Genomic DNA, 22,961 nt, shown 5'->3' with positions numbered 1-22,961 from the left:
GTTTTATAATTATTCATAATTTTGACTCATTGTGGGGGAGGCACTTGATGGAGTGGACCGATATTATCCATTTTCGCACCTGACCTAGAACTGAGGCTTATATTTGGATTTGCAAAGTGGGAGCTATATAGGATTATTGCTTCAATTTCTGTGCAGAAAATATATTTCTTTTTTGAAAATTTCGATCTTTTGTGGGGAGGTACCAGAAGGATTGGACCAATATATTCAATCTTATCACCAGATCTTGGGTTAATAAAAATATTGGGATGTGTTAAATTTGAAGACAATCGGAATGTTACATCACATTTCATAAGAGTTTTAATTATTGATTTTGACCCTTTGTGTGGTGGTACTGGAAGGAGTAGTTGGATCTTGTCCATTCTCGCACCCGATCTTGCGGCTATGCTAATATTACGATTTGCAATGTTTGGAAAAAATTATTGAAATATTAGCCGTTCTCATCCCGTTAAATTGTTTTCTACGAAAATTTTGACCTTTTTTGGGGGAGGTACCAGATGAAGTGGACCGGGCAATATCTCCGAAGTCGATCTAAGTTTGTCAAAAATATTACGATATACCAAGTTTGGACCAAATCGGATACTGCCTTCGAGAGTTATCGTGCGCACCAGCCAGACAGACAGACGGACATCGCTAGTTCCACTCCAAATGTCCTAACAAGGGTTTGGTCTAAAGAGACCTAGGGTCTAAAACCGTTATTTCGACTAGGCAAGTTTTGACCTATCAAATGATATATACCCTCTCTTGCCATATAGCTAAGGGTATAATAACCCAATATTGATTTTAAGAACTGGAATATGATATAATCCCTCATTTCAAATTCGAAGTATTATTTCCTTCAGTGGTGGTCGGTATTCTGGGACAGCGATAGGCAATAATCTCTCTGTGGTTCCAATACACCTGTGATGTGGGTATAAAATTCACTTGACAAAGTGTACTCCATTTTGCTCTCATTTTTTCATGCTTGGGTTAGGAAAAATGAACTCTTCTATTAAAGTGTATAAGTCTTTTGTATCTCGTTACATCGCTTATTATCGTGATACTGGTAGCGTAGCCCGACGTCAAGGAAGTGGACGGAAGAAAATGGCAACATCAACAGAAATGGTTCGAAAAGTAATGAAGCGACTTAATCGAAATCCGCGTCGCAGTGACCGAAAAATGGCTCGTGAGCTGAACATATTGCATATTCCATTCGGCAAATATTGAAAAATGAGCAATGCAAGAACTTACACCGCAACAGAAAGAAAATAGACAAGAGCTACAGAGTTGCTTGGCTTGGCCGAAAGTACTGAACTGCCGAATTTGGTTGTGCCGACCCGATGACTTAAGCCAGTCAAAAAAGTGTTCTATGTATTCTCATCTTTACTGGAGAAGTCCAAGGTGTTCGGTTCACGGTGTCCGCAATTTTCAATATTTTAAACCTTGAATGGCAATTTACTAAAATTCAGTGGTTTTATTTGCCGAAATTCCAGTTATATATTTATGTAAATGGTCTTGTGATGATTTGCAATTAAAAATACATTCTTTTTGTAAATTATACTAAACTAGATCTTATACATTTGTAACTAGATAACATGCAGATATATACAAATAATTTTAGAATTCATACTCCGCCTCCCTTAGGCTTTTTCAAGCTCCCAATATTGTGGATCCATTAGATAATCTCTGTAAGAAACGAGACAATTATTAATTATTATAAAACATTTTAATCCAATAAGTTATTTTTCTTACCTTTTCTCCATAACTTTTTCAAGAAACTGAGCCTTAAAATCAGCCAATTTTCCCGCGGTTCCTCCATATTCTTCAGGCAACATATCCTGCGGTATAAATTCGTAGAGACTTTCAATGCCCGAGGTGTGGAAGTGCATCTGTGGTGCAAAAAAAAAAAAAGAAAGAAACTTTAGTCAATTTAGAAGTAAGCTCGGTAGAAGTAATACCCTCCACAATTTGGAACAAATTTGGCAATTCTCAAAGACAATAAAATCCGTTAACAATTCTGTTAAAATCTTAAAAAATACCGAATGTAGCTGTTATATTAGGGTCTATACAACGACATGGACCTGCATAGGTAGCTTTAGTCATAAGCCATTACAATATTCAAATGCGAAACTTAAAAAAATTCGGTGAATAATGTTACTAAAATCATCAAAATACAGAATATCGGGAGGCACCGTTACATGAGGGCTATACCAAGAGGTGGACCTGCACAGAAAATTTTCTGTCTTAGGGTGTAGTACCCATTACGAACTTTAAACACGAAATTTCAAAAAATTCTGGTAAATTATGCCGCTAAAATCATGAAAATACCAAATATCAGGAGGTACCGATATGGGGGCTATACGAAACCGTGGCCCGAAATGGCCCATTTACGAACTTAACTTCCTTACTGGTAAACTATGCATGTATACAAAATTGTATCCTTCTATCACAATTCGTTCGAAGGATAGCGTGATTACAACACACATGCAGACGGACACCGCTAGATCATCATAGAATTTTACGCTGATCTAGAATATATATACTTTGCAGGGCCTATTATGAATATTTCGAGGAGTTCAAGCGGAATGACAAAGTTAATATACCCTCCATAGAATGGTGGAGGATGACAGTGTAAGGTTTCTTTAACACAAAAGTAGTTTTTTGTTTTGCTTATACGATCTGTTTTTGGAAGGTTGCTTTGAATAATAAAGCTTTCCGAGCCTAAAGTTACCTTCTAGGTATGCGTAGTGAGTTGGGAGACGTAAAGGTGAAAATACATGAAACGCTTTTTTGGCTGTTTCAAGTCATTGGCTGGCTTATTCATAGAGAAACAAATGAATTTTAGGTTGACATAGTTCGATTTTGGCTCTACACTCCCTTGCTCTTTTCCGAAGAAGTCAGCCGATGACTTATGTTAGCAAAAATGTTTGTATGTGTAAAATATAAAGAGAAGCTGATGCTTATTTCGGTTTTTATAAACGTTTTGGTTATTCAAAACTTTGACTTTTTGTGGGGGAGGTACCAGATGGTATGGTCCGATCTCTACCGTCTTTATAACAGGTCCTGTGTTGATAGAAATATAGAGATGTGCCAAGTCTGAATGGAATCGGATGTTTATTTCGCGTTTTATGGAAATTCAAACGTTCGACCTTTTGTGGGGGAAGTACCAGAAGGAATGGACCGATATATTCCATCTTGATACCATACCTTGGGTTATGGGATGTGTGAAATTTGAAGACAATCGGACTCTTACGGGTTGCCCATATTCGACGGACCTTTGGCCCCTTTGGGCCCATTCCAATCGACGAGGCTTGTCCGCAGGCAACATTCTTTGCGTCAATTGAATTTTGTACGGGAACAAATGCAAATCAATGCGAATAATCCGTTGTAAAGTGGACCGAGCCATGACCAACTGCTGAGAACGGCGTTTTTGGGATGTTCTTGGGGACCTCTCAACACTGGCTCGTACGGCAGCGATGTTCTCGGCCGATCGCCTTGGTCGACTTGTATATGGACTCTTCGGATTAGAAAGAGCCTTACCAGTCGAACATTGTTCGTATAAACGCTTAATGGTGTTCTTAGAAGGCGCACTTCTCACATTTTTTAATGTTTTAAAAGCACGTTGAGTTTTCACAATTGACTTCTTGTAAATTTCAGAGCGCTCGCGTGGCGTGTGTTGGTTCATGGTAAAAATCTGCTTGGACTGATGCTTCAAACGCGGTATGTCATTAAGCGATGTGACATCTCTGTCAAAAGTTATGGCGTTGCCAGATGGGTCCGTCTAATATGTAACATCACATTTTATAAAAGTTGAAAATTTTCAAAATTTTCAACTTTTTTGGGGGAGGTACTTGATAGAGTGGGCCGATATTGTCCATTTTCGCACATGACCTGGAACTAGGATTTTGAAAGTTGGGAAAAAAGTATTATCGTTTCTCCTTCTGTGCAGAAAATATATTTTTTTGTGAATTTCGACCGTTTGTGGTGGAGGAACCAGAAGGAGTGAACCGATATTGCCCATCTCCGAACTCCATCTAAGTTTGACAAAAATATTACGATGCACCAAGCTTGGACCAAATCGGATACTCTCTTCGAGAATTATCATGCGCACCAGCCAGCCAGACAGACAGAGAGACGGACATCGTTATATCGACTCCAGATGTCCTGAAAAGGATTTGGTCCAAAGAGGCCTAGGGTCTAAAACCGTTATTTCGGTGAAGCACGTTTTGGCCGTATTAAATGATATTTTTCCCCTGATTAACAATCGAGGATATTGGGCGCATTACTCATCATAAAGGCGCCGATCTGATTGGCTTTCATTGGTTTTTATTAATCCCTTATGAGTGGTCTGCAATAAATTTCACTGCTATCGATTATCGACCTCATGCCTAACAGAGCAATCAAGATCCTTTTTTCCCACATCCAAATCTTTGCGTTTCATTCATTCAATTCAAATTTATTGAGTCTTTGAATATTGAATATTGATATTGACAATTTACAAATTATAAAACAAATGCATAAAACTATAATGTCTAAAGCTTTTTTCAGCGCCTGGCCTTACTATAATTGGTTAATTAGTGTTTACTAATTTTATTAACATTAGTGTTTGCTAATTAACTGATTATAGTAAAGCCAGACGCTGAAAATAGTCATTTAGTCATTAAAACAAAACATTATGGTTTTATAATTTGTTTCCACTTTTTAAAGCGTAGTTCCGACGTCGTGTTAGAGTCATATGTTAAGTAATTTTTTTACAATTTATAATTAAAATTTTTGTAGCAGCTTTTGAAGACGCCTAACACATCGAAATGCTATATTACATGAAATTTATAGCATACAATGCTATACAATATACACACATCCCATTTACGTGAATATATTAATATATAGGGTATTCGGCACTTTTAGGATTTTCGCGTTTTTAATCGTTCACCATTCAGAGTGGAACTTTTCAATTATTACAAATATAAAAATTACTTTTTATTAAATTTCATAAATTTGGAGTTTTATTAAAATAATGCTTTTTTGCCAGAAGTCGGCATCACTTGTCAATTGTCAGTATGACATGTTCCAACAGTCGGCATACCGATTTTTTTTTTTGTAAGGATAATTTATATTTAATTATATATTATTTAATATTATTATAATATATTTAATTTAATAAAATTAATTTATTAAAATATTTATTTGAGCTTAAAAATAAAAAGTGCCTACTACTGGGACATGCCGAACTTAGGCACACTTTCCTTAATATACTATAAAGAGTTTCCTTTCAGATAACAAATGGTGTGAAGTGCCTTAAAATATGTTATAAAAGTACTTAACACATCAATTTAGAAGAAGTTGTTTCACATTTGACCTTAACATTGCTCTGTTCCAGTACCTGTCAGAATCTAGAATTTTCTTCGATCTCATGAAAGGAAAATCGCTAATCGTAGTAAAAACTTTGACATTATTGCAGTTCTGGAACAGGTCATATGTGTGTGTATACTAGTCTTAATTGAAAAGGTTTATAGAGTGATTTGTACGTACCCAAAATTCTAAACTCTAAAGGTAAGAGTCCGTAAAAGATTTTATTTCTAACAAAGGTCATCGGCTGGATTTTTCGTAAAAGAACAATGGAAAATAGGGCCACTTTGTTAAAATTTAGGGTCGAAATTGAACTACAGGGTGAAATGAAAAGACTGCAACCAACATCAGACTGCTGTCATTTCTTAGCCACTCGTCCGACAGCTGTTAAAATTATTCCAATGATAGCTCATTATATTGTTTACAAGCGTACAAAAGCATTTTGGTGAGAATTTCCAAAAAAAAAAAAAAAAATTATTCGTGATGGAATTTAAGCGTGATAGTGTGATATCTTTATATTTGGCTGGAAAACCACAAGTGGCTCTCGTTAGAGCACTCCAGCATTTAAGTGTGAATAAATATTTTGTGTCTCGTACCATCGCTCGTTACCGTAATACTGGTAGCGTAGCCCGACGTCAAGGAAGTGGATGGAGGACAACGGCAACATCAGCAGAAATGGTTCGAAAATAAAGAAGCGACTTGATCAAAAACCGCGTCGCAGTGGCCGAAAAATGGCTCATGGGCTGAACATATCGCAATATTTCATTCGACAAATATCGAAAAATGAGCGCGGGGTAAATCCATTGAAATTCCCAAAAGTGCAAGGACTTACACCGCAACAGAAGGAAAATAGACTCAAAAGAGCTAAAGAGTAGCTTCGCTTCGCCGAAAGTGATGAACTGCCGAATTTGTTTTTCTCCGATGAGAAAACATTCGTTGTCCAGCAGTTTGTAAACAAAAGGTGCTAAAAAGGTCAGCTGAAAATGTGCACCTTCGGTTGGCCACGAGAACTCAAGCGCCGGCTATGGTGATGGTGTGGGTCGCCATTACAGCCGATGGTCGCTCTCCGCTCGTATTAATCGACCGTGGTATCAGAATAAATGCCGAATATTATCGCGAAAATATTCTGTAGGGTGTATTAAAGCCTTGGGCACACAAACATTTTGGCCGCAGACCTTGGACATTCCATCAGAACTCAGCACCATCGCACTCAGCACGCGGCACCCAAGAATGGTTACATAATGAGGTTTCTTGCTTCATTTCCAGCGCACAATGACCACCAAAATCTCCGGATACCAATCCGTTGGACTATTGTGTCTGGAGTATTTTGGAAAGCAAGATTGGCACTAAAAAGGACCTCAAGCAAGCGCTTCGCCGGGAATGGGGCAAAATAGCTCAGAGCAACATTCGGGCAGCTTGTGACGGTTTCATTGGCCGTTTGAAGGCCATAATTCGTGCCAAAGATGACCAATTCGACGTTTCTGTTTACTGGAACTCGGCTCCGATATATATTTAATATAATCCTTCTCGAAGTGACATCATGCATTCTATAGCAATGTTATTTGGTATAAAAGATTAAAATGTCTCCGTAAAATTTAGTGAAAATCGATTTAGAATTGGATTTCCCTCTGAAACCAAACTATAACTGCTCTAAAGCCAAATGTTGATAGGCGGTATGATCCCCTTCAAATAAATTCTTTTGTTGTGGGGGTCTGTCCCGCCCGAGTTCTCCTTTCTGTGTTTATACCCTACACCACAAGGTGGTCATGGTATTATGTCTTTGTGCATTTGTTTGTAACAGACAAAAGGAAACGAGATAGACACATAGTTCCTTTTGATGATCTGCATAGAATCACATTCTGAGTCGATTTATGCATGTCCGTCCGTCAGTTCGTCTGTCCATGTATTTTTGTAAACAAAGTACAGTTCGCATTTATTGCCCTATCCAGACAAAATTTTGCACAAATCATTTGTTCGGCCCAAGAACGAACCCTATTGAATTTGGAGATAATCGATCAAAATTTAGATATAGCTCCCATATATATCTTCGTCCGATTTGCCTTTTATTGTGCACCAAACGTGTAATATCAGTCCGAATAGTATGGAATTTTGCACGTACGATCAGATTGGACCTGAAAATAAGTATGCCTAATTTGATCAAAATCGGTTCAGATATAGTTATAGCTCCCATATATATTGTTCATCCGATTTGTTATTTTTGTCCTCCGCAGCCGTAATATGCACTCTGTAACAACAATATTTGGGTAAATATATCATATACAGCTCAGAAATACATTTGCTAAATTTTATCGAGATCGGTTCAGATTTGGATATAGCTCCCATATATAACTTCGTCCGATTTACCTTTTATTCTGCACTAACTAATATTTGTCCAAATGGGATGAAATTTTACGACCAAATTTAATCTAGAAGCTAGTATGTCAAATTTGGTGAAGATCGGTTCAGATATAGCTATAGCTTCCATATATAGGGTTCATCCGATTTGTTATATTTGTTACCCACAGCCGTAATATGCACTCCGTAATAACGATATTCAGGGAAATATATCAAATACAGCTCAGAAATATCTTTGCAAATTTTTATCGAGATCGGTTCCGATTTGGATATAGCTCCCATATATATTTTTTATTCGATTTCAAATTCATTGTGCACCAAATGGGCTATACAATTCCGAATTTAAAAGATACAAATGATTCGGCATATTTAGTCCATTGAACTTTAAATTATAATTATAATCATAGCGTGTATGATTGAATTCTCCCATAAAAACTTTTAATTGTTATGCGGAGCTCTACTAAATTAGCAAAGTGGTGTAGGGTATCATAAAGTCGGCCCCGCCCGACTTTAAAGCTGGGAATACATAAAGCGCTTATTTGGCTGGCTCAGGTCATCGGCTGGCTTCTTCGGAAATGAACAATGGAGCCTAGGGCCAAAATCGAACTAGGTCAACCTAAAACTCCTTTGTTCATTTACGAAGAAGCCAGCCGATGACCTGAGCCAGCCAAATAAGCGCTTTATGTATTCCCAGCTTTAGACTTTCTTTACTGGTTTTTTGTTGAATTCAAATATCTCCCTTTCAAATATTAAACATTTCATTCTATATACTCGTATACTACAAATGATGTCAAAATCTCAACACAAACTTACCAATTCGAATACCTTTTTACTAACAAAGGGCCTCACGAATGCCAACATGTTATTCATATACGACGGACAGTTCACCATGTGAATGGCTTTAATTCGCACCGGATAAGCTTCCTGTACAAACTTGAGCATTGTTCGTAGAATACGCAACGACATACGTCTCATGTGGGCCATACTGTGGCAGGACATATCACTGATGTGAACGTCACCGGCGGATAGGACGGGAGCGCCATCGACGATTGCATCGGGTAAACTGAAGCGACAATCGTTTAACATAATATAGGTTTTAGTGTCCTCGGCATGATGCATCTATAGAGAAGAATTGAAAGATCTCATGTGATAAATATTCTCAAAGGGGGCGTAAAAAGAGTTTCATACCAAATTTGCATCGGGATTGGTTAAACGATGCACAACAATGCGATAATTCTCCTTTGTTAGGCCGGGCAAGGGAACAATATCTCTGCATAAGAATCGAAATTGGGATATTTTATACAACCGAATGAATTGTATGACACACTTACGCTATGGCAATTGTGTTCTTTGAGTCCTGATCTGTTGGATCCCGTTTGGTGAAAATATATGGATTGGCTAGCCTTATTGTGTAGTTGGTTTCCAATAGCTTCTTCGTCTTTTCCTCATCTTTGTGCATGCAGAAGAAGAAGCGGGTTAGTAAAACACGATCTGAAAGAGAAAGGGTAGAGTTGTAAGATCTTGTGCATTCAAGAAGGCACTTTCTCCAGCTAAGCTCTTTTAAATGAACTATTTCCTGGATCCAGGCGTTGAGGAATTTCTGATCCAAAATTGCAAGAAGGTAAGGTGGGAGCACATACAAGGTTCTTTTTTTGACTGGCTTAAGTCATCTGCTTGCCTATTTGGAAAGTAACAAAGGAGCGTAGGGTCGAATTCGAACTATGTTAACCTAAAACTCCTGTGTTCCTCACCAAGAAGCCAGCCGAGGAGTAAAGCCAGTCAAAAAACCGTTTTATGTATTCACACCTTTAAGTCATCGGCTGTCTTCAGAGCGTAGGGCCAAAATCGAGCTAAGTCAACCTTAAACCAGTAAAGAAAGTCTTAAAGTCGGGCGGGCCGACTTTATGATACCCTACACCATCTTGTTAATTTAGTAGAGCTCCGCATAACAATTAAAAGTTTTTTATAGGAGAATTCAATCTTACACGCTACGATTATAATTTTATTTTAAAGTTCAAAGGACTAAATATGCCGAAGGATTTGTATCTTCTAAATTCGGAATTGAATTGCCCATTTGGTGCACAATTAATTTGAAATCGGATAAAGATATATATGGGCTATAGCCAAATCGGAAACAATCTCAATAAAATTAGGCAAAGATATTTCTGAGCTGTATTTGATATATTTCCCTGAATATCTCTGTTACGGAGTGCATATTACGGCTGTGGGTATCAAATATAGCAAATCGGATGAACAGTATATATAGGAGCTATAGCTATATCTGAACCGATCTTTACCAAATTTGACATACTAGCTTCTAGACTCAATTCGGTCGCATGTGCGAAATTCCATCCCATTTGGACAAATATTAGAAGTTTGGTGCACAAAAAATGTTAAATCGGACGAAGTTATGTATGGGAGCTATAGCCGAATCTGAACCGATCTCGATAAAATTTAGCAAATGTATTTCTGAGCTATATTTGATATATTTTCTCAAATATTGTTGTTACTACAGAGTGCATATTAAGGCTGCGGAGGACAAAAATAACAAAACAATATATATATGAGATATAGCTATATCTGAACCGATTTCGATCAATTTTGGCATACTTATTTTCAGGCCTAACCTGGTTGTGTGTGCAAAATTCCATACTATTCGGGTTGATAATTCACGTTTGGTGCACAATAAAAGGCAAATCGGACGAAGATATATATGGGATCTATATCTAAATTTTGACCGATTATCTCCAATTTCAATAGAGTTCGTCCTTGGGCCAAGCAAATGTTATTTGGAAAATTTCATCTCAATTGGATAATAAATGCGACCTGCATTTTGTTCACAAGAATACATGGACAGACGGACAGACAGACAGACTGACATGCATAAATCAACTCAGAAAGTGATTCTATGAAGATCCTCAAAAGTAACTATGGGTCTATCTAGTTTCCTTCTCCATGTTACAAACAAATGCACAAAGACATAATACCCTTACCACTATGTGGTGTAGGGTACAAAAAACTCATTTAAAACGATAACCAATTTTTCTTTATGATATCGAAGGAAGTTGCAAAACTAGTAGATTCTTGCAGTCAAATTTGACAATTAATGTTACATAGATGAGTATGCGTATTTAAAATGACTTTGACTTCTTAATTCTACGATGAGATTTTCCTACCAATGATATGATTTAAGGTAAGAATACATAAAACGCTGTTTTGACAGGCTTTTGTCATTGGCTGGTTTTTTCGTAGAGGAACAAAAGAGTTTTAGGTTGACTTAGTTCGATATTGACCCTACTCCCCTTGTTCTTTTCTGAAGAAGCCAGCCGATGATTGAAGCAAGTCAAAAGAGCGTTTAATACATTCTTACCTTTTTTTGTGTTATTGGTACGTATAATTAAAAGAACGAAGAACACGCGATTTTTGCTTATTGTTTTCTAAAGAGTGATCTTTGTTGGACTTTGAACTGCATATTCAACCGAAAATCCATGATCTCAAAAGTGGACTTTGCAATTTTACCTCTGGCAAAAGTTGACGTTTCAAAGTCTCTTAACCAATCTGTAGCAAGTTGACTTATAGCGCGTTTACATACAAAATCTCTGCCCGGGTTAATCGTTATAATTGACCAAGCACAATTAAAGAAATGTATGCTTTCTAAAGTCCAATAGATTGTAATTGGTCAATTATCAGGGTTAGCCCAGTGAGAGAATTATTCAGATGTATGTGAGAAATTTGAAGAGAGTATGATGCTTATTTCGTTTTCTTTGAGCGTTTTGTTTTTCAATCTTGAACCCTATGTAGGAGAGGTATCAGATCTCTATCATCTTTATAACAGACCTTGTGTTGATGAAAATATTGAGATGTACAGAGTCTGAATGGAATCGAATGTTAATTTCGTGTTTTAAGAGCTTTATGGATATTCAAAATATTGACCCTTTGTGGTGGTGGTACCAGAAAGAGTGGACCGATGCATCCCATCTTCACAGCAGTTATGGGTTAGTATATTTGAACGTGTGAAATATGAAAAGAACCTAATGCTCATTTCGGATTTTATCATCGTGTTGGTTGACCCTTTGTGAGAAGGTACCAGAAGGATTTGTCCGATCTGACCTAGCACTGATGCACATATTATGATTTGCAAAGTTGGAGCAAAATCGGTATACAAATTTTTTTTAAATTTCGACCTTTTGTGGGGTTCTACCAGATGGAATGGACAGATCTTGCGCATGACCGAACTCGATCTAATTACGATGTACCCAGTTTGTACCAAATCGGATACTCCCTTCGAGAGTTATCGTGCGTTCCAACTAGCCAGACAAACAGACGGACAGCGCTAGATCGATAGTTAGATAGTTATGATTATTCAAAATGTTGACCCCTTGTGGGGGAAGTACTTGATGGTGTGGACCAATATTGTCCATTTACGCACCTGACCTAGCACTGATGCAAATATTAGGATTCGCAAAGTTGAAGCAAAATCGGATTATCATTTCTGTTTCCGTGGAGTAAAACATTTTTTTTTTTTTGGAAATTTCGACGTTTTGTGGGTGAGGTACCAGAAGGAGTTGACCGATATTGCCCATCTCCGAACTCGATCTAAGATTGATAATAATATTACGATGTACCAAATCGGATACTCCCTTCGAGAGTTATCGTGCGCACCAACTAGCCAGACAGACAGACGGACGGGTATCGCTAGATCGACTCCAAATGTCGTGAAATGGATTTGGTCCAAAGGGACCCAGGGTCTAAAATCGTTATTTCGATGAGGCACGTTTTGGTCGTATCAAATGATATATACCCTCTCTGAGGGTATAAAAATGTAAAGCAAAGGAGCTAATATGGAGACTCTTGATACTGAAAACAAGTAAAAAATCTGTAAGTTCGGACGGGCCGAACTTTGAATACCCTCCACCATTTGGAACGAATTTGGCAATTCTCAAAAACAATAAAATCCGTTAATAATTCTGTTAAGATCTTAAAAATACCGAATGTAGATGTAGCATTGGGGTCTATACGACGACATGGACCTGCATAGGTAATTTTTGTCATTAGCCATTACAATATTCAAATGCGAAACTTCAAAAAAAAAAAAAAAAAAAAAAAAAAAAAAATCGGTGAGTAATGTAACTAAAATCATCAAAATACCGAATATCAAGAGGTACCGTCATATGGTGGCTATACGAAGACGTGGACCTGCATGGACAATTTTCTGTCACAGGCTGTAATATCCATTACGAACTTCAAATGCGAAATTTGAAACAATTCCGGTAAATAATGTCGCTAAAATCATCAAAATACCGAATATCGGGGGGAACCGTTATGTTGGGGCTATACGAAGACGTGAACCTGCACAGACAATTTTCTGTCTACTTCATTTCGTTCGGAAGCTAGAGTGATTTCCACAGACGGACAGACGGACGGACATTGCTAAATCGACATAGAATTTTATGCTGATCAAGAATATATGTACTTTGTGGGGTCTAAAATGTATATTTCGAGGTGTTACAAACGGAATGACAAACCTAATATACCCTCCATACTATGGTGGAGGGTATAAAAAGGAGCATAGGATCAACATCAAACTAAGTCAACCTAAAACTCCTTTGTTTCGCTACGAAGAAGCCAGCCGACTCAAAAAACTGTTTTATGTATTCTCACCTTAAGTTTTGATATGTACCAATTGGATAGTGTAATTATGATAAAAGTTTATATGAAAAAGGTTATGCCCCTTCGTTCGGGCATACCCATTTTTACTTGTTTTGAATTCAAATCGTATATTTTTTTCGAATCTAATTATTTTTATTTTACGCTTCACTGTAAGTAGCGATTAAGTTGCATTAATTGAAATCCATGGCATTAGTAAATTATAAAATACAACGTCAATGTACATAATTATAATAATTAATTTTTTGTCAAATCATAAAAGAAATAACGTAGTAAAAAATTAAAACAATATTTGTTCGAGGTTGATAAGGAAAACAAAGCAGCAAATCGATATTTATAAACGTCCATATGTCCGAATGTGTGTGCAAATAGGTTTACATTGGGTGGATTTATTGATTCATAGACAGGGAACAGGTTAACCACATTTTTTTTTTAATTTTTTGAAATGCACTTCAATTACTAGTTTTGCGTTGATAAGAAATTTTTAACCGGTCAAGAGTTCGAATTGCATATCTGGAATTTTTGTTTGAAACATGCCGTCTAATTGGGAGCAGCAAACACGGGTTGTTCGATGAATCTAATTGTAGGTTATTAAGGGCAACATGAGCTAAAACACAAAATACAATTAATTCAGTTTTTTGCGTTAATAGTTTTACGTATCCATGTACGTAACCCTGATAATTGACTTAACATAATAATTTTGGCTATTTTGCGATTAGACATTTATCATGGCTTACAAGGGTAAAGATCTTGTATGTAAACGTGACATTTAAACGTCGGTTAATAAAGAACAAAGTAAAGCTGTGTGCTAAGTAGGGTGTGAACTGTGTTTGGATATTACTGCATTAATTCCTGTAATTAAGCGTTTAGATACAACATTTTATATGGATTAATCCTAATTATCCGGATTTGCTTTGTCCTTTTTACGTTGCGATTTATTTCAAATCTAGTGTTGAATCTACATTCTAACGGAAATCATCACTGATTTAGTAATACTGCGATACACTCAAAAGTCGCAAATTTTTCCCCAAAGGCGTTCTTTATATTAAGTATTGGAACAATAACAAAGAAAATAAAATTTATTTTATTATAAACTAGCTGGCCCGGTACGCGTTGCCGGCCCGTACTTTAAGTCTTTAATGACAATTTTTAAAGCATAATAAATCACAGATCTGACTTATGTAAGCGGCACAATTTTTATTATAAGTAATGACTCCCTAGTAATTTCTAAATAGAAATAAATAATTATAATTAATATTCACCTACCGTCGGTTTTAGATATTTTGGATAGCCTGATCTTATTTTTCAGCCATTGGCTTTAATTTGAGTGTTAAAAAACTTATATGATATAGAACATCTATATTAGCTCCAGGTTAAAACCCAGCTCAATTTTTGGTATTGTAAAGAGCTTAGCAACATTTTCCATTCAACTGAGCTGTAATTTGGAATTTGTGTTTCCAACGTTTAGAATACCGTGCTGCGTGGTATTTAGGTTTGTTCACCTCATAAATGAGGGTAGAATGAATGAAAACGTGGACCTATACATAGAGTGTTTCGCCAAAAGAGCTAGAACCCATTAAGACCAACAAATACCAATTTCTATACAAATCTGTTAAAAAATGTGGCAAAAATCATCAAAATACCGAATATCGGGAGGTACTGTGGACCTATAATTACAATGTTTCGCCACACGAACTGGGACTCATTATAACCTACAACTACCAATTTTCAGAGAAATCTGTGAAAACATGTGTCATAAATCATCAAAATACCGAATATCGGAAAATACCGTTATATGCGGACAATACCAAAACGTGGTCCTACACATACAATGTTTCGCCACATGAATTAGGACCCATTATGACTTACAAATACCAACTTTTAGACAAATCAGTGAAAAAATGTGGCAGAAATCATCAAAATACCGAATATCGGGAGGTACCGTTATATGGGGGCTATACCAAAAGGTGGACCTATAATTACAATGTTTCGCCACACGAACTAGGACCCATTTTGACCGACAAATACCAATTTTTAGACAAATCCGTGAAAAAATGTGGCAATAATAATCAAAATACCGAATATTGGGAGGTACCTTTATATGGGGGCTATACCAAAACGTGGACCAATATATCCCATTTTCAATGCTAACCATCCTAGACACAATAAAAATTGCTCTGCTAAATTTTGGCGCTCTAGGTAAATAATGTGGGCTGTATCGTGATTTCAACAGATAGACAGACAGACAGACAGACAGACTGACGGACATCGTTAAATCGACTTAGAATTTTATGCTGATTATGAATATATCATGGTACAATAATATCAAGGTAGGACTATGATACCATATGATTTTAATTTTTTCATTTTCTTGGCTTAATATGTCATCTTTTTTGTTTATGTATGTGTTTTCTTTTCAATAACAAAAAAATTGTTCGGAAAACATTCAAATTCGGGTGTTTTCAAAATGTTCATTTCAACGCAAGCATCGACAAAATCTAGAGTTTTTGTAGCGAAATAATCCTTTAGAGATTCATTCATTTATCGCGTTTTTTAATTATTTATTCAAAATAAATGCAACAAGTTGTTTGATTTTTTATTGTTTTGATACTAATTCTGACATTACAAGCCAAACAGGTAGACCTCTATACTTGCAATTTTTTCAAAGTTGACCTACCTTCATTGTACCATGATTATACCCTACACCATGGTACAATGAAGAGAAGGTAGGTCAACTTTGAAAAAATTGCAAGTATAGAGGTCTACCTGTTTGGCTTGTAATGTCAGAATTAGTATCAAAACAATAAAAAAATCAAACAACTTGTTGCATTTATTTTGAATAAATAATTGAAAATCGCGATAACTGAATGAAAGGTCAACACTTCTTTTCAAAATCATTTACTATATGTCTCTAAAGGATTATTTCGCTACAAAACTCTAGATTTTGTCGATGCATGCGTTGAAATGAACATTTTGAAAACACCCGAATTTGAATGTTTTCTGAACAATTTTTTTGTTATTAAAAAGAAAACACATACATAAACAAAACAAGATGACGTATTAGGCCAAGAAAATAAAAAAATTGAAATCATATGGTAGTTCTGCCCTACCTTGATATCATTGTACCATGCCCTACACTACATAGTGGACAGGGTATTATGTCTTTGTACATTTGTTTGTAACAGGGAGAAGGAAGCGAGATAGACCCATAGTTACTTCTGAGGATATTGATAAAATCACTTTCTGAGTCGATTTAGGCATGTCAGTCATTCCGCCCATCCGTCCGCCCATGTATTCTTTGCAAACAATATTTGTTTGACCCAAGGACGAACCCCATTGAAATTGGTGATAATGGGATCAGATTTAGGCATAGCTCCCATATATCTTCAACCGATTTCGGGTAAATTGTACACCAAATGGCCAATATAAGTCCTAATAACCTGAATTTTGGTACATCTGACCGAATTCAGTTTACAAGCAAGTACATCGAATCCGGAGAAAATCGGTTCAAATATAGCTATAGCTCCCATATATATGTTTCATCTGATTTGGGATTTAAGTCCTTATATTCGTAATATGCATTCGACAAACATGATATTTGGTACCGGATATCTTAAAGAGCTCTGAAATACATCCGCCAAATTTTGGATATAGATTCCATATATATCTTCAACCGATTTCGGGTTAATTGTGCACCAAATGACCAATATCACTCCAAATGACCTGAATTTTTGGTACATCCGACCAAATTCAGTCTAGAAGAAAGTACATCAAATTTGGTGAAAATCGGTTCAGATGTAGCTATAGCGCCCATATATATGTTTCATGCAATTTGGGGTTTCAAGTCCCTCACATGCGTAATATACACTCCACAACAATGATATTTGATACCGGACATCAGATACTTATCGAAAATACCTCTGCCAAATTTTATCGAGATCGGCTCAGATTTTTTATAGCTTCGACTTACATCTTCATCAAATGTTACGGTTATTGCTCAAAATATATGTAATATCAGCCCAAATTGAACTGATTTTTTCAAATTCAAATTAATTTGACCATTTGGTGAAACTTGGTCCGGAACATCTAAATATTGCTCCAATAAATATTTTTTAATATAATCCTTATCGACTTCATATCATGCACTATACATCAATATTATTTGGATCATAGTTGGTATGATCTACTTTATATAAATTCTCAATAAATTTTTTTTTGTTGCGGGAGCTCTACTAAATACCCATAGTGGTATATGGTAACATATATAGTCGGCTCCACCCGATGTTGAATTTTGCTTACTGGTTAATATTCGGGCTTTTTTGGGGCACATACATAGTTAGGAATAAATTGGGCGCCGTTAGTTACACCACGGCCATTTCATTTTATTCTAGTAGTAAACATGGTACAATGATATCAAGGTAGGGCTATGATACCATATGATTTCAATTTTTTTATTTTCTTGGCTTAATATGTCATCTTTATTTGTTTATGTATCTGGTTTCTTTTCAATAACAAAAAAATTGTTCAGAAAACATTCAAATTCGGATGTTTTCAAAATGTTTATTTCATCGTATGCATCGACAAAACCTAGAGTTTTTGTAGCGAAATAATCCTTTAGAGATATATAGAATCTGGTTTTGAAAAGAAGTGTTGACCTTTCATTCAGTTTTCGCGGTTTTCAATTATTTATTCAAAATAAATGCAACAAGTTGTTTGGTTTTTTATTGTTTTGATAGTAATTCTGACATTACAAGCCAAACAGGTAGACCTCTATGCTTGCAATTTTTTCAAAGTTGGCCTACCTTCTCTTCATTGTACCATGGTAGTAAATATTTATTTTTATGTTTGAGTACAGTAACCAAAAAAAAAAAAATGAACCCTTTCAAAATATAAACAAGTTAAAAAGCAGTAAGTTCGCCCGGCCGAACTTTGAATATCATCCAAAATCTTAAAAATACAGAAACAGAATATATTAGGCTCTATACGATGACGTGGACCTGCATTGGCAACTTTTGTCATGAGCCATTACAATGTTCAAATGTTAAATTTGAAAAAAATCGGTGAATAATCATCAAAATACCGAATATAGGGAGGTACTATTATATGGGGGCTATACGAAGACACAGACCTGCACAATTTCTGTCTTAGGCTGAAGTATCCATTACGCACTTCAAATACCAAATTTAAAATAATTCCGGTGAATAATGTCGCTAAAATCATCAAAATACCGAATATCAGGAGGCGTCGTTATATGGGGCTATACGAAGCCGTGAAACTGCACTTACCAATTTCTGTCATAGGCCGTAGTATCTGTTACGGACTTGAAATACCAAATTTGAAACATTTCCGGTGAATAATGTAGCCAATATCACCAAAATACCGAACATAAGGAGGTACCATTATATGGGGGTTAAACCAAAATGTTGACCTACATGACCCATTTTCAATACCAAAAGTCCTGCAGACATAATATACATTTTAGTAAAATTTTATTAATCTACTTCATTTCGTTCGAAAGCGAGAGTGATTTCCACAGATTTCCACATCGCTAAATCGACATAAAATTTTGTGCTGATCAAGAATATATATACCTTGTGGGGTTTTAAATGTATATTACGAGGTGTTACAATCGGAATGACAAACTTAATATATCCTCCATACTATGGTGGAGGGTATAAAAATTGACAATAATTTGCATATCATCGCTTTCCTACCTGCATAGAAGATTGTATATATGTTCTGATACTAAGCCAAAACTTTACATAACATTATTATCAAGTTTCTCCCAAAACTGCAGTTCTATTAAAATATATTTGTCATATACATTCAATTAACATATTCCAAAATCTGCAATTAAGAAGTAGTTTTATGTCGTGATAAATTGACTTATTCGCTTAGATTGTTGTACCTAAAGGTATACATCTGTCAGCACATCGATTTATACTTTCAAACTTGTTTTTCTTTTTTAAATTTCTAGCAACAATGATTTATTATGTCAGATGAATACTTGATGCAATGTGGCTAGACAACTAAGTTGCCTTTGTATATAAATTTCAATTTAAATAGTATTTTTATAAAAGTTATTGGTCGGAAATCGCTTTCTGTCCAAGAGATATCTTAGTAATGCATTAAACTCATTATTTTGTTATGAAAACACCCCACTGTGTCTAGATTATTAAAACATTTCCCCCCAATAAATGTGAAATTTTACAAAAAACAATTCCATATAAAATTTATTCCGCATAAAATTCAAAGCCTTATGCTTTGCAACTTTTAAGCATTTCTACGAAAGAAACTTCGCTTGGAAACCTAAGTCTCTGGGAATAATGTCTTCACTTCTGTTATCTTTGGCAACTTACCAATTTTATTTGGAAATTTTGGATTATCTTCAAACCATTCCTGCAGCGAATCCAAGATTGCCTCTTGTTCCTTATCCCCCAGCAATTCCATCTGTGAAACGTTGATTAAGCTATAGCTTATGATTTAATGTAAACTTTTGCTGTTGTAGAATTGTTAATTATTTCAATTTATTTTTTTATTGTTTGTTTGCTTTTTTGTTATTGCTTTTTTCTTTCTTTGTAAGCGTATTGTCGTATCGTAAATCTTCACAAACAAAAAGTCGTAAGCGCACCGATCGTCGAGTACATTTATACCCTCGCTTATCTCAATCGCAACTGATTGATATTGTGCTAGAGGTCCGAAGCATAGCGCCTCGGCCTATTATTTGTCTGTTTGTCTAACAGTCTCCAGAAAGAAAACCTGCTAGGCTATAACCGGTTTCAACATAGTGACGTCGTACTGTTAGCAAACAGTCATGACAATTCAATTAATGTAAATCCACCTGCACGCACGAACTCTGTTATTTACCCAACTCTGTTACGGACGAGGCAGCGGTGGCATTGAGTATCATTCATTCATTGATAACGGAACAATAACGACGAGAAGGCACAGTGGTTATAGTGATTTAAGAAACCAAAATAAAACAGAGACAAGTAAAATAATTAGAAAAACTGCAACAAAGTCAAACGAAATAACTTTTACATTTTTTTGTCGGAAATAGTAAAAAATTTTAGAAGAAGTTTAGATTTGTTTGAATTGGTCAGCTTTGACACGAATATATTGGCAACCCTATGCCTGAGTAGACGGTCATTTATATCACAGCTGATCATTTTGTTTATATTGCTGTTTACGTTTGTTTACAAACAAATAAACTGTGGTCTATACTTTGGACTTAATAAAATTAACGTGGATCTATAGCGATTTTCTTCGAATTTGAGGATTTACGCCTAATTGATTTCGGATTAAGATTGCGTAATATTGCTGTGTTGCTGTTGTTGGTTGCTGCTGTAATTGCCGTTGCCTTTCTTACATATTTACTCACTGAAGTTGTTGCTGGTTTTGCATTTCAATATGTCTAAATGTAATTACTAAATGTAAATCTTGTGAGGAATGCATTACAAAGACACGAGCCAGCATTTTATGTAAAGCCTGTAAATGTTGTATTCATATGTCATGTGCTGGTATTGATGAGCAATATCTTGGAGTTCTTAGATCGGTTAAGGCCTTTGCCTACATCTGTGCCTCTTGTGAACCCAATCTTAGTGGAAATTGCAGTACTTCTGGTGTTATTGACAAGATAAATAGTTTGAATGAGAGGTTGGATCGTTTTGTACTCAGTTATGAAAGCCAGCAGATTGCTCTTAAAACGGTTCTGGAGGATATAAAGAATGAAGTAAGCTCCTGTGTTTCTGAGATGCGATCTGATATCCAAAAGTGTGCTGAAAATGTTCAACGAGTTGGAAGGTCTGCTGCAACCAAATTCGTTGGACTTGAGAATGAGGACAATATTTTACACAAGCGCCTGAATTGATCTGATATTTTGATTGGAGGAGTTGGAAGACTTGGAAGCACCAGTTATTGCAATAGGTGGAAATTACTAGCCTCGACATCAACCAAGTCTGCTATATTAACTGAAAAAGCAAGTACTAGGTAAGTTTAATAAGGTATCGAATAGAGATTGTCTGATGAGGGAGTACTTCAAAACTCGTAACCTTAAAGTTTCTGATGTACTGGACATTGCTTGCAGTGACTTAAGTAATCGTGTGTATCTCAATGATAACTTTACTCCAGCGGCTGCTCATTTGAATGCCATTTGTAAGAAACTTCGTCAGCGAAAGGTTATAACGAAGTTTAAAGTTCTTAATACTGACAAACTTAGGGCTTGTCTTATGTTTACTGATGGCATAACATAACATAATTAAATTCTTCCATGTTCACGTATTTTATTTTGTATTAGAAAAGTTGTGATTTTAATGAATCTTGAATTGTTAAAGCATATTAATGAATTATTTATATATATATATATATGTATATATATATATTTATATATATATATATATATATATATATATATATATATATATATATATATATATATATATATATATATATATATATATATATATATATATATATATATATATATATATATATATATATATATATATATATATATATATATATATATATATATATATATATATATATATATATATATATATAAATAATTCATTAATATGCTTTAACAATTCAAGATTCATTAAAATCACAACTTTTCTAATACAAAATAAAATACGTGAACATGGAAGAATTTAATTATGTTATGTTATGCCATCAGTAAACATAAGACAAGCCCTAAGTTTGTCAGTATTAAGAACTTTAAACTTCGTTATAACCTTTCGCTGACGAAGTTTCTTACAAATGGCATTCAAATGAGCAGCCGCTGGAGTAAAGTTATCATTGAGATACACACGATTACTTAAGTCACTGCAAGCAATGTCCAGTACATCAGAAACTTTAAGGTTACGAGTTTTGAAGTACTCCCTCATCAGACAATCTCTATTCGATACCTTATTAAACTTACCTAGTACTTGCTTTTTCAGTTAATATAGCAGACTTGGTTGATGTCGAGGCTAGTAATTTCCACCTATTGCAATAACTGGTGCTTCCAAGTCTTCCAACTCCTCCAATCAAAATATCAGATCAATTCAGGCGCTTGTGTAAAATATTGTCCTCATTCTCAAGTCCAACGAATTTGGTTGCAGCAGACCTTCCAACTCGTTGAACATTTTCAGCACACTTTTGGATATCAGATCGCATCTCAGAAACACAGGAGCTTACTTCATTCTTTATATCCTCCAGAACCGTTTTAAGAGCAATCTGCTGGCTTTCATAACTGAGTACAAAACGATCCAACCTCTCATTCAAACTATTTATCTTGTCAATAACACCAGAAGTACTGCAATTTCTTCTAAGATTGGGTTCACAAGAGGCACAGATGTAGGCAAAGGCCTTAACCGATCTAAGAACTCCAAGATATTGCTCATCAATACCAGCACATGACATATGAATACAACATTTACAGGCTTTACATAAAATGCTGGCTCGTGTCTTTGTAATGGATTCCTCACAAGATTTACATTTAGTAATTACATTTAGACATATTGAAATGCAAAACCAGCAACAACTTCAGTGAGTAATTCGAAGAAATCGCTATAGATCCACGTTAATTTTATTAAGTCCAAAGTATAGAC

At 35.5% G+C, this 22,961-nt stretch overlaps 1 protein-coding gene across 1 annotated transcript; it reads right to left on the bottom strand.

The window, feature by feature from the left end:
• Positions 1-1,469: 1,469 nt before the first annotated feature.
• On the bottom strand, positions 1,470-20,055 carry LOC101900872 (alpha-tocopherol transfer protein-like). The gene is made up of 6 exons (XM_059118621.1): positions 19,728-20,055; positions 9,033-9,192; positions 8,890-8,971; positions 8,515-8,820; positions 1,750-1,886; positions 1,470-1,683 (listed from the first exon to the last, which is right to left on the bottom strand). The coding sequence occupies exons 1-6, from the start codon at positions 19,816-19,818 to the stop codon at positions 1,638-1,640; spliced, it is 822 nt and encodes a 273-aa protein (XP_058974604.1). The 5' UTR covers positions 19,819-20,055; the 3' UTR covers positions 1,470-1,637.
• Positions 20,056-22,961: the final 2,906 nt, after the last annotated feature.

This window comes from Musca domestica, unplaced genomic scaffold (genome assembly GCF_030504385.1).
Source record: "Musca domestica strain aabys unplaced genomic scaffold, Musca_domestica.polishedcontigs.V.1.1 13, whole genome shotgun sequence".
In the NCBI taxonomy this organism is placed as follows: domain Eukaryota; kingdom Metazoa; phylum Arthropoda; class Insecta; order Diptera; family Muscidae; genus Musca; species Musca domestica.
The sequence above is the reverse complement of the archived record's forward strand: the minus strand, read 5'-3'. Positions and strand labels throughout refer to the sequence as shown.

Coding starts and splice junctions, on each gene's coding strand:
- LOC101900872 (XM_059118621.1), bottom strand. CDS start 19,818: ATGGAATTGCTGGGGGATAAGGAACAAGAGGCAATCTTGGATTCGCTG. Junction 8,821..8,889: donor CCAATCCCGATGCAAATTTG/GTATGAAACTCT, acceptor TCTTCTCTATAG/ATGCATCATGCCGAGGACAC. Junction 1,887..8,514: donor GTAAAAAGGTATTCGAATTG/GTAAGTTTGTGT, acceptor TTTGCACCACAG/ATGCACTTCCACACCTCGGG.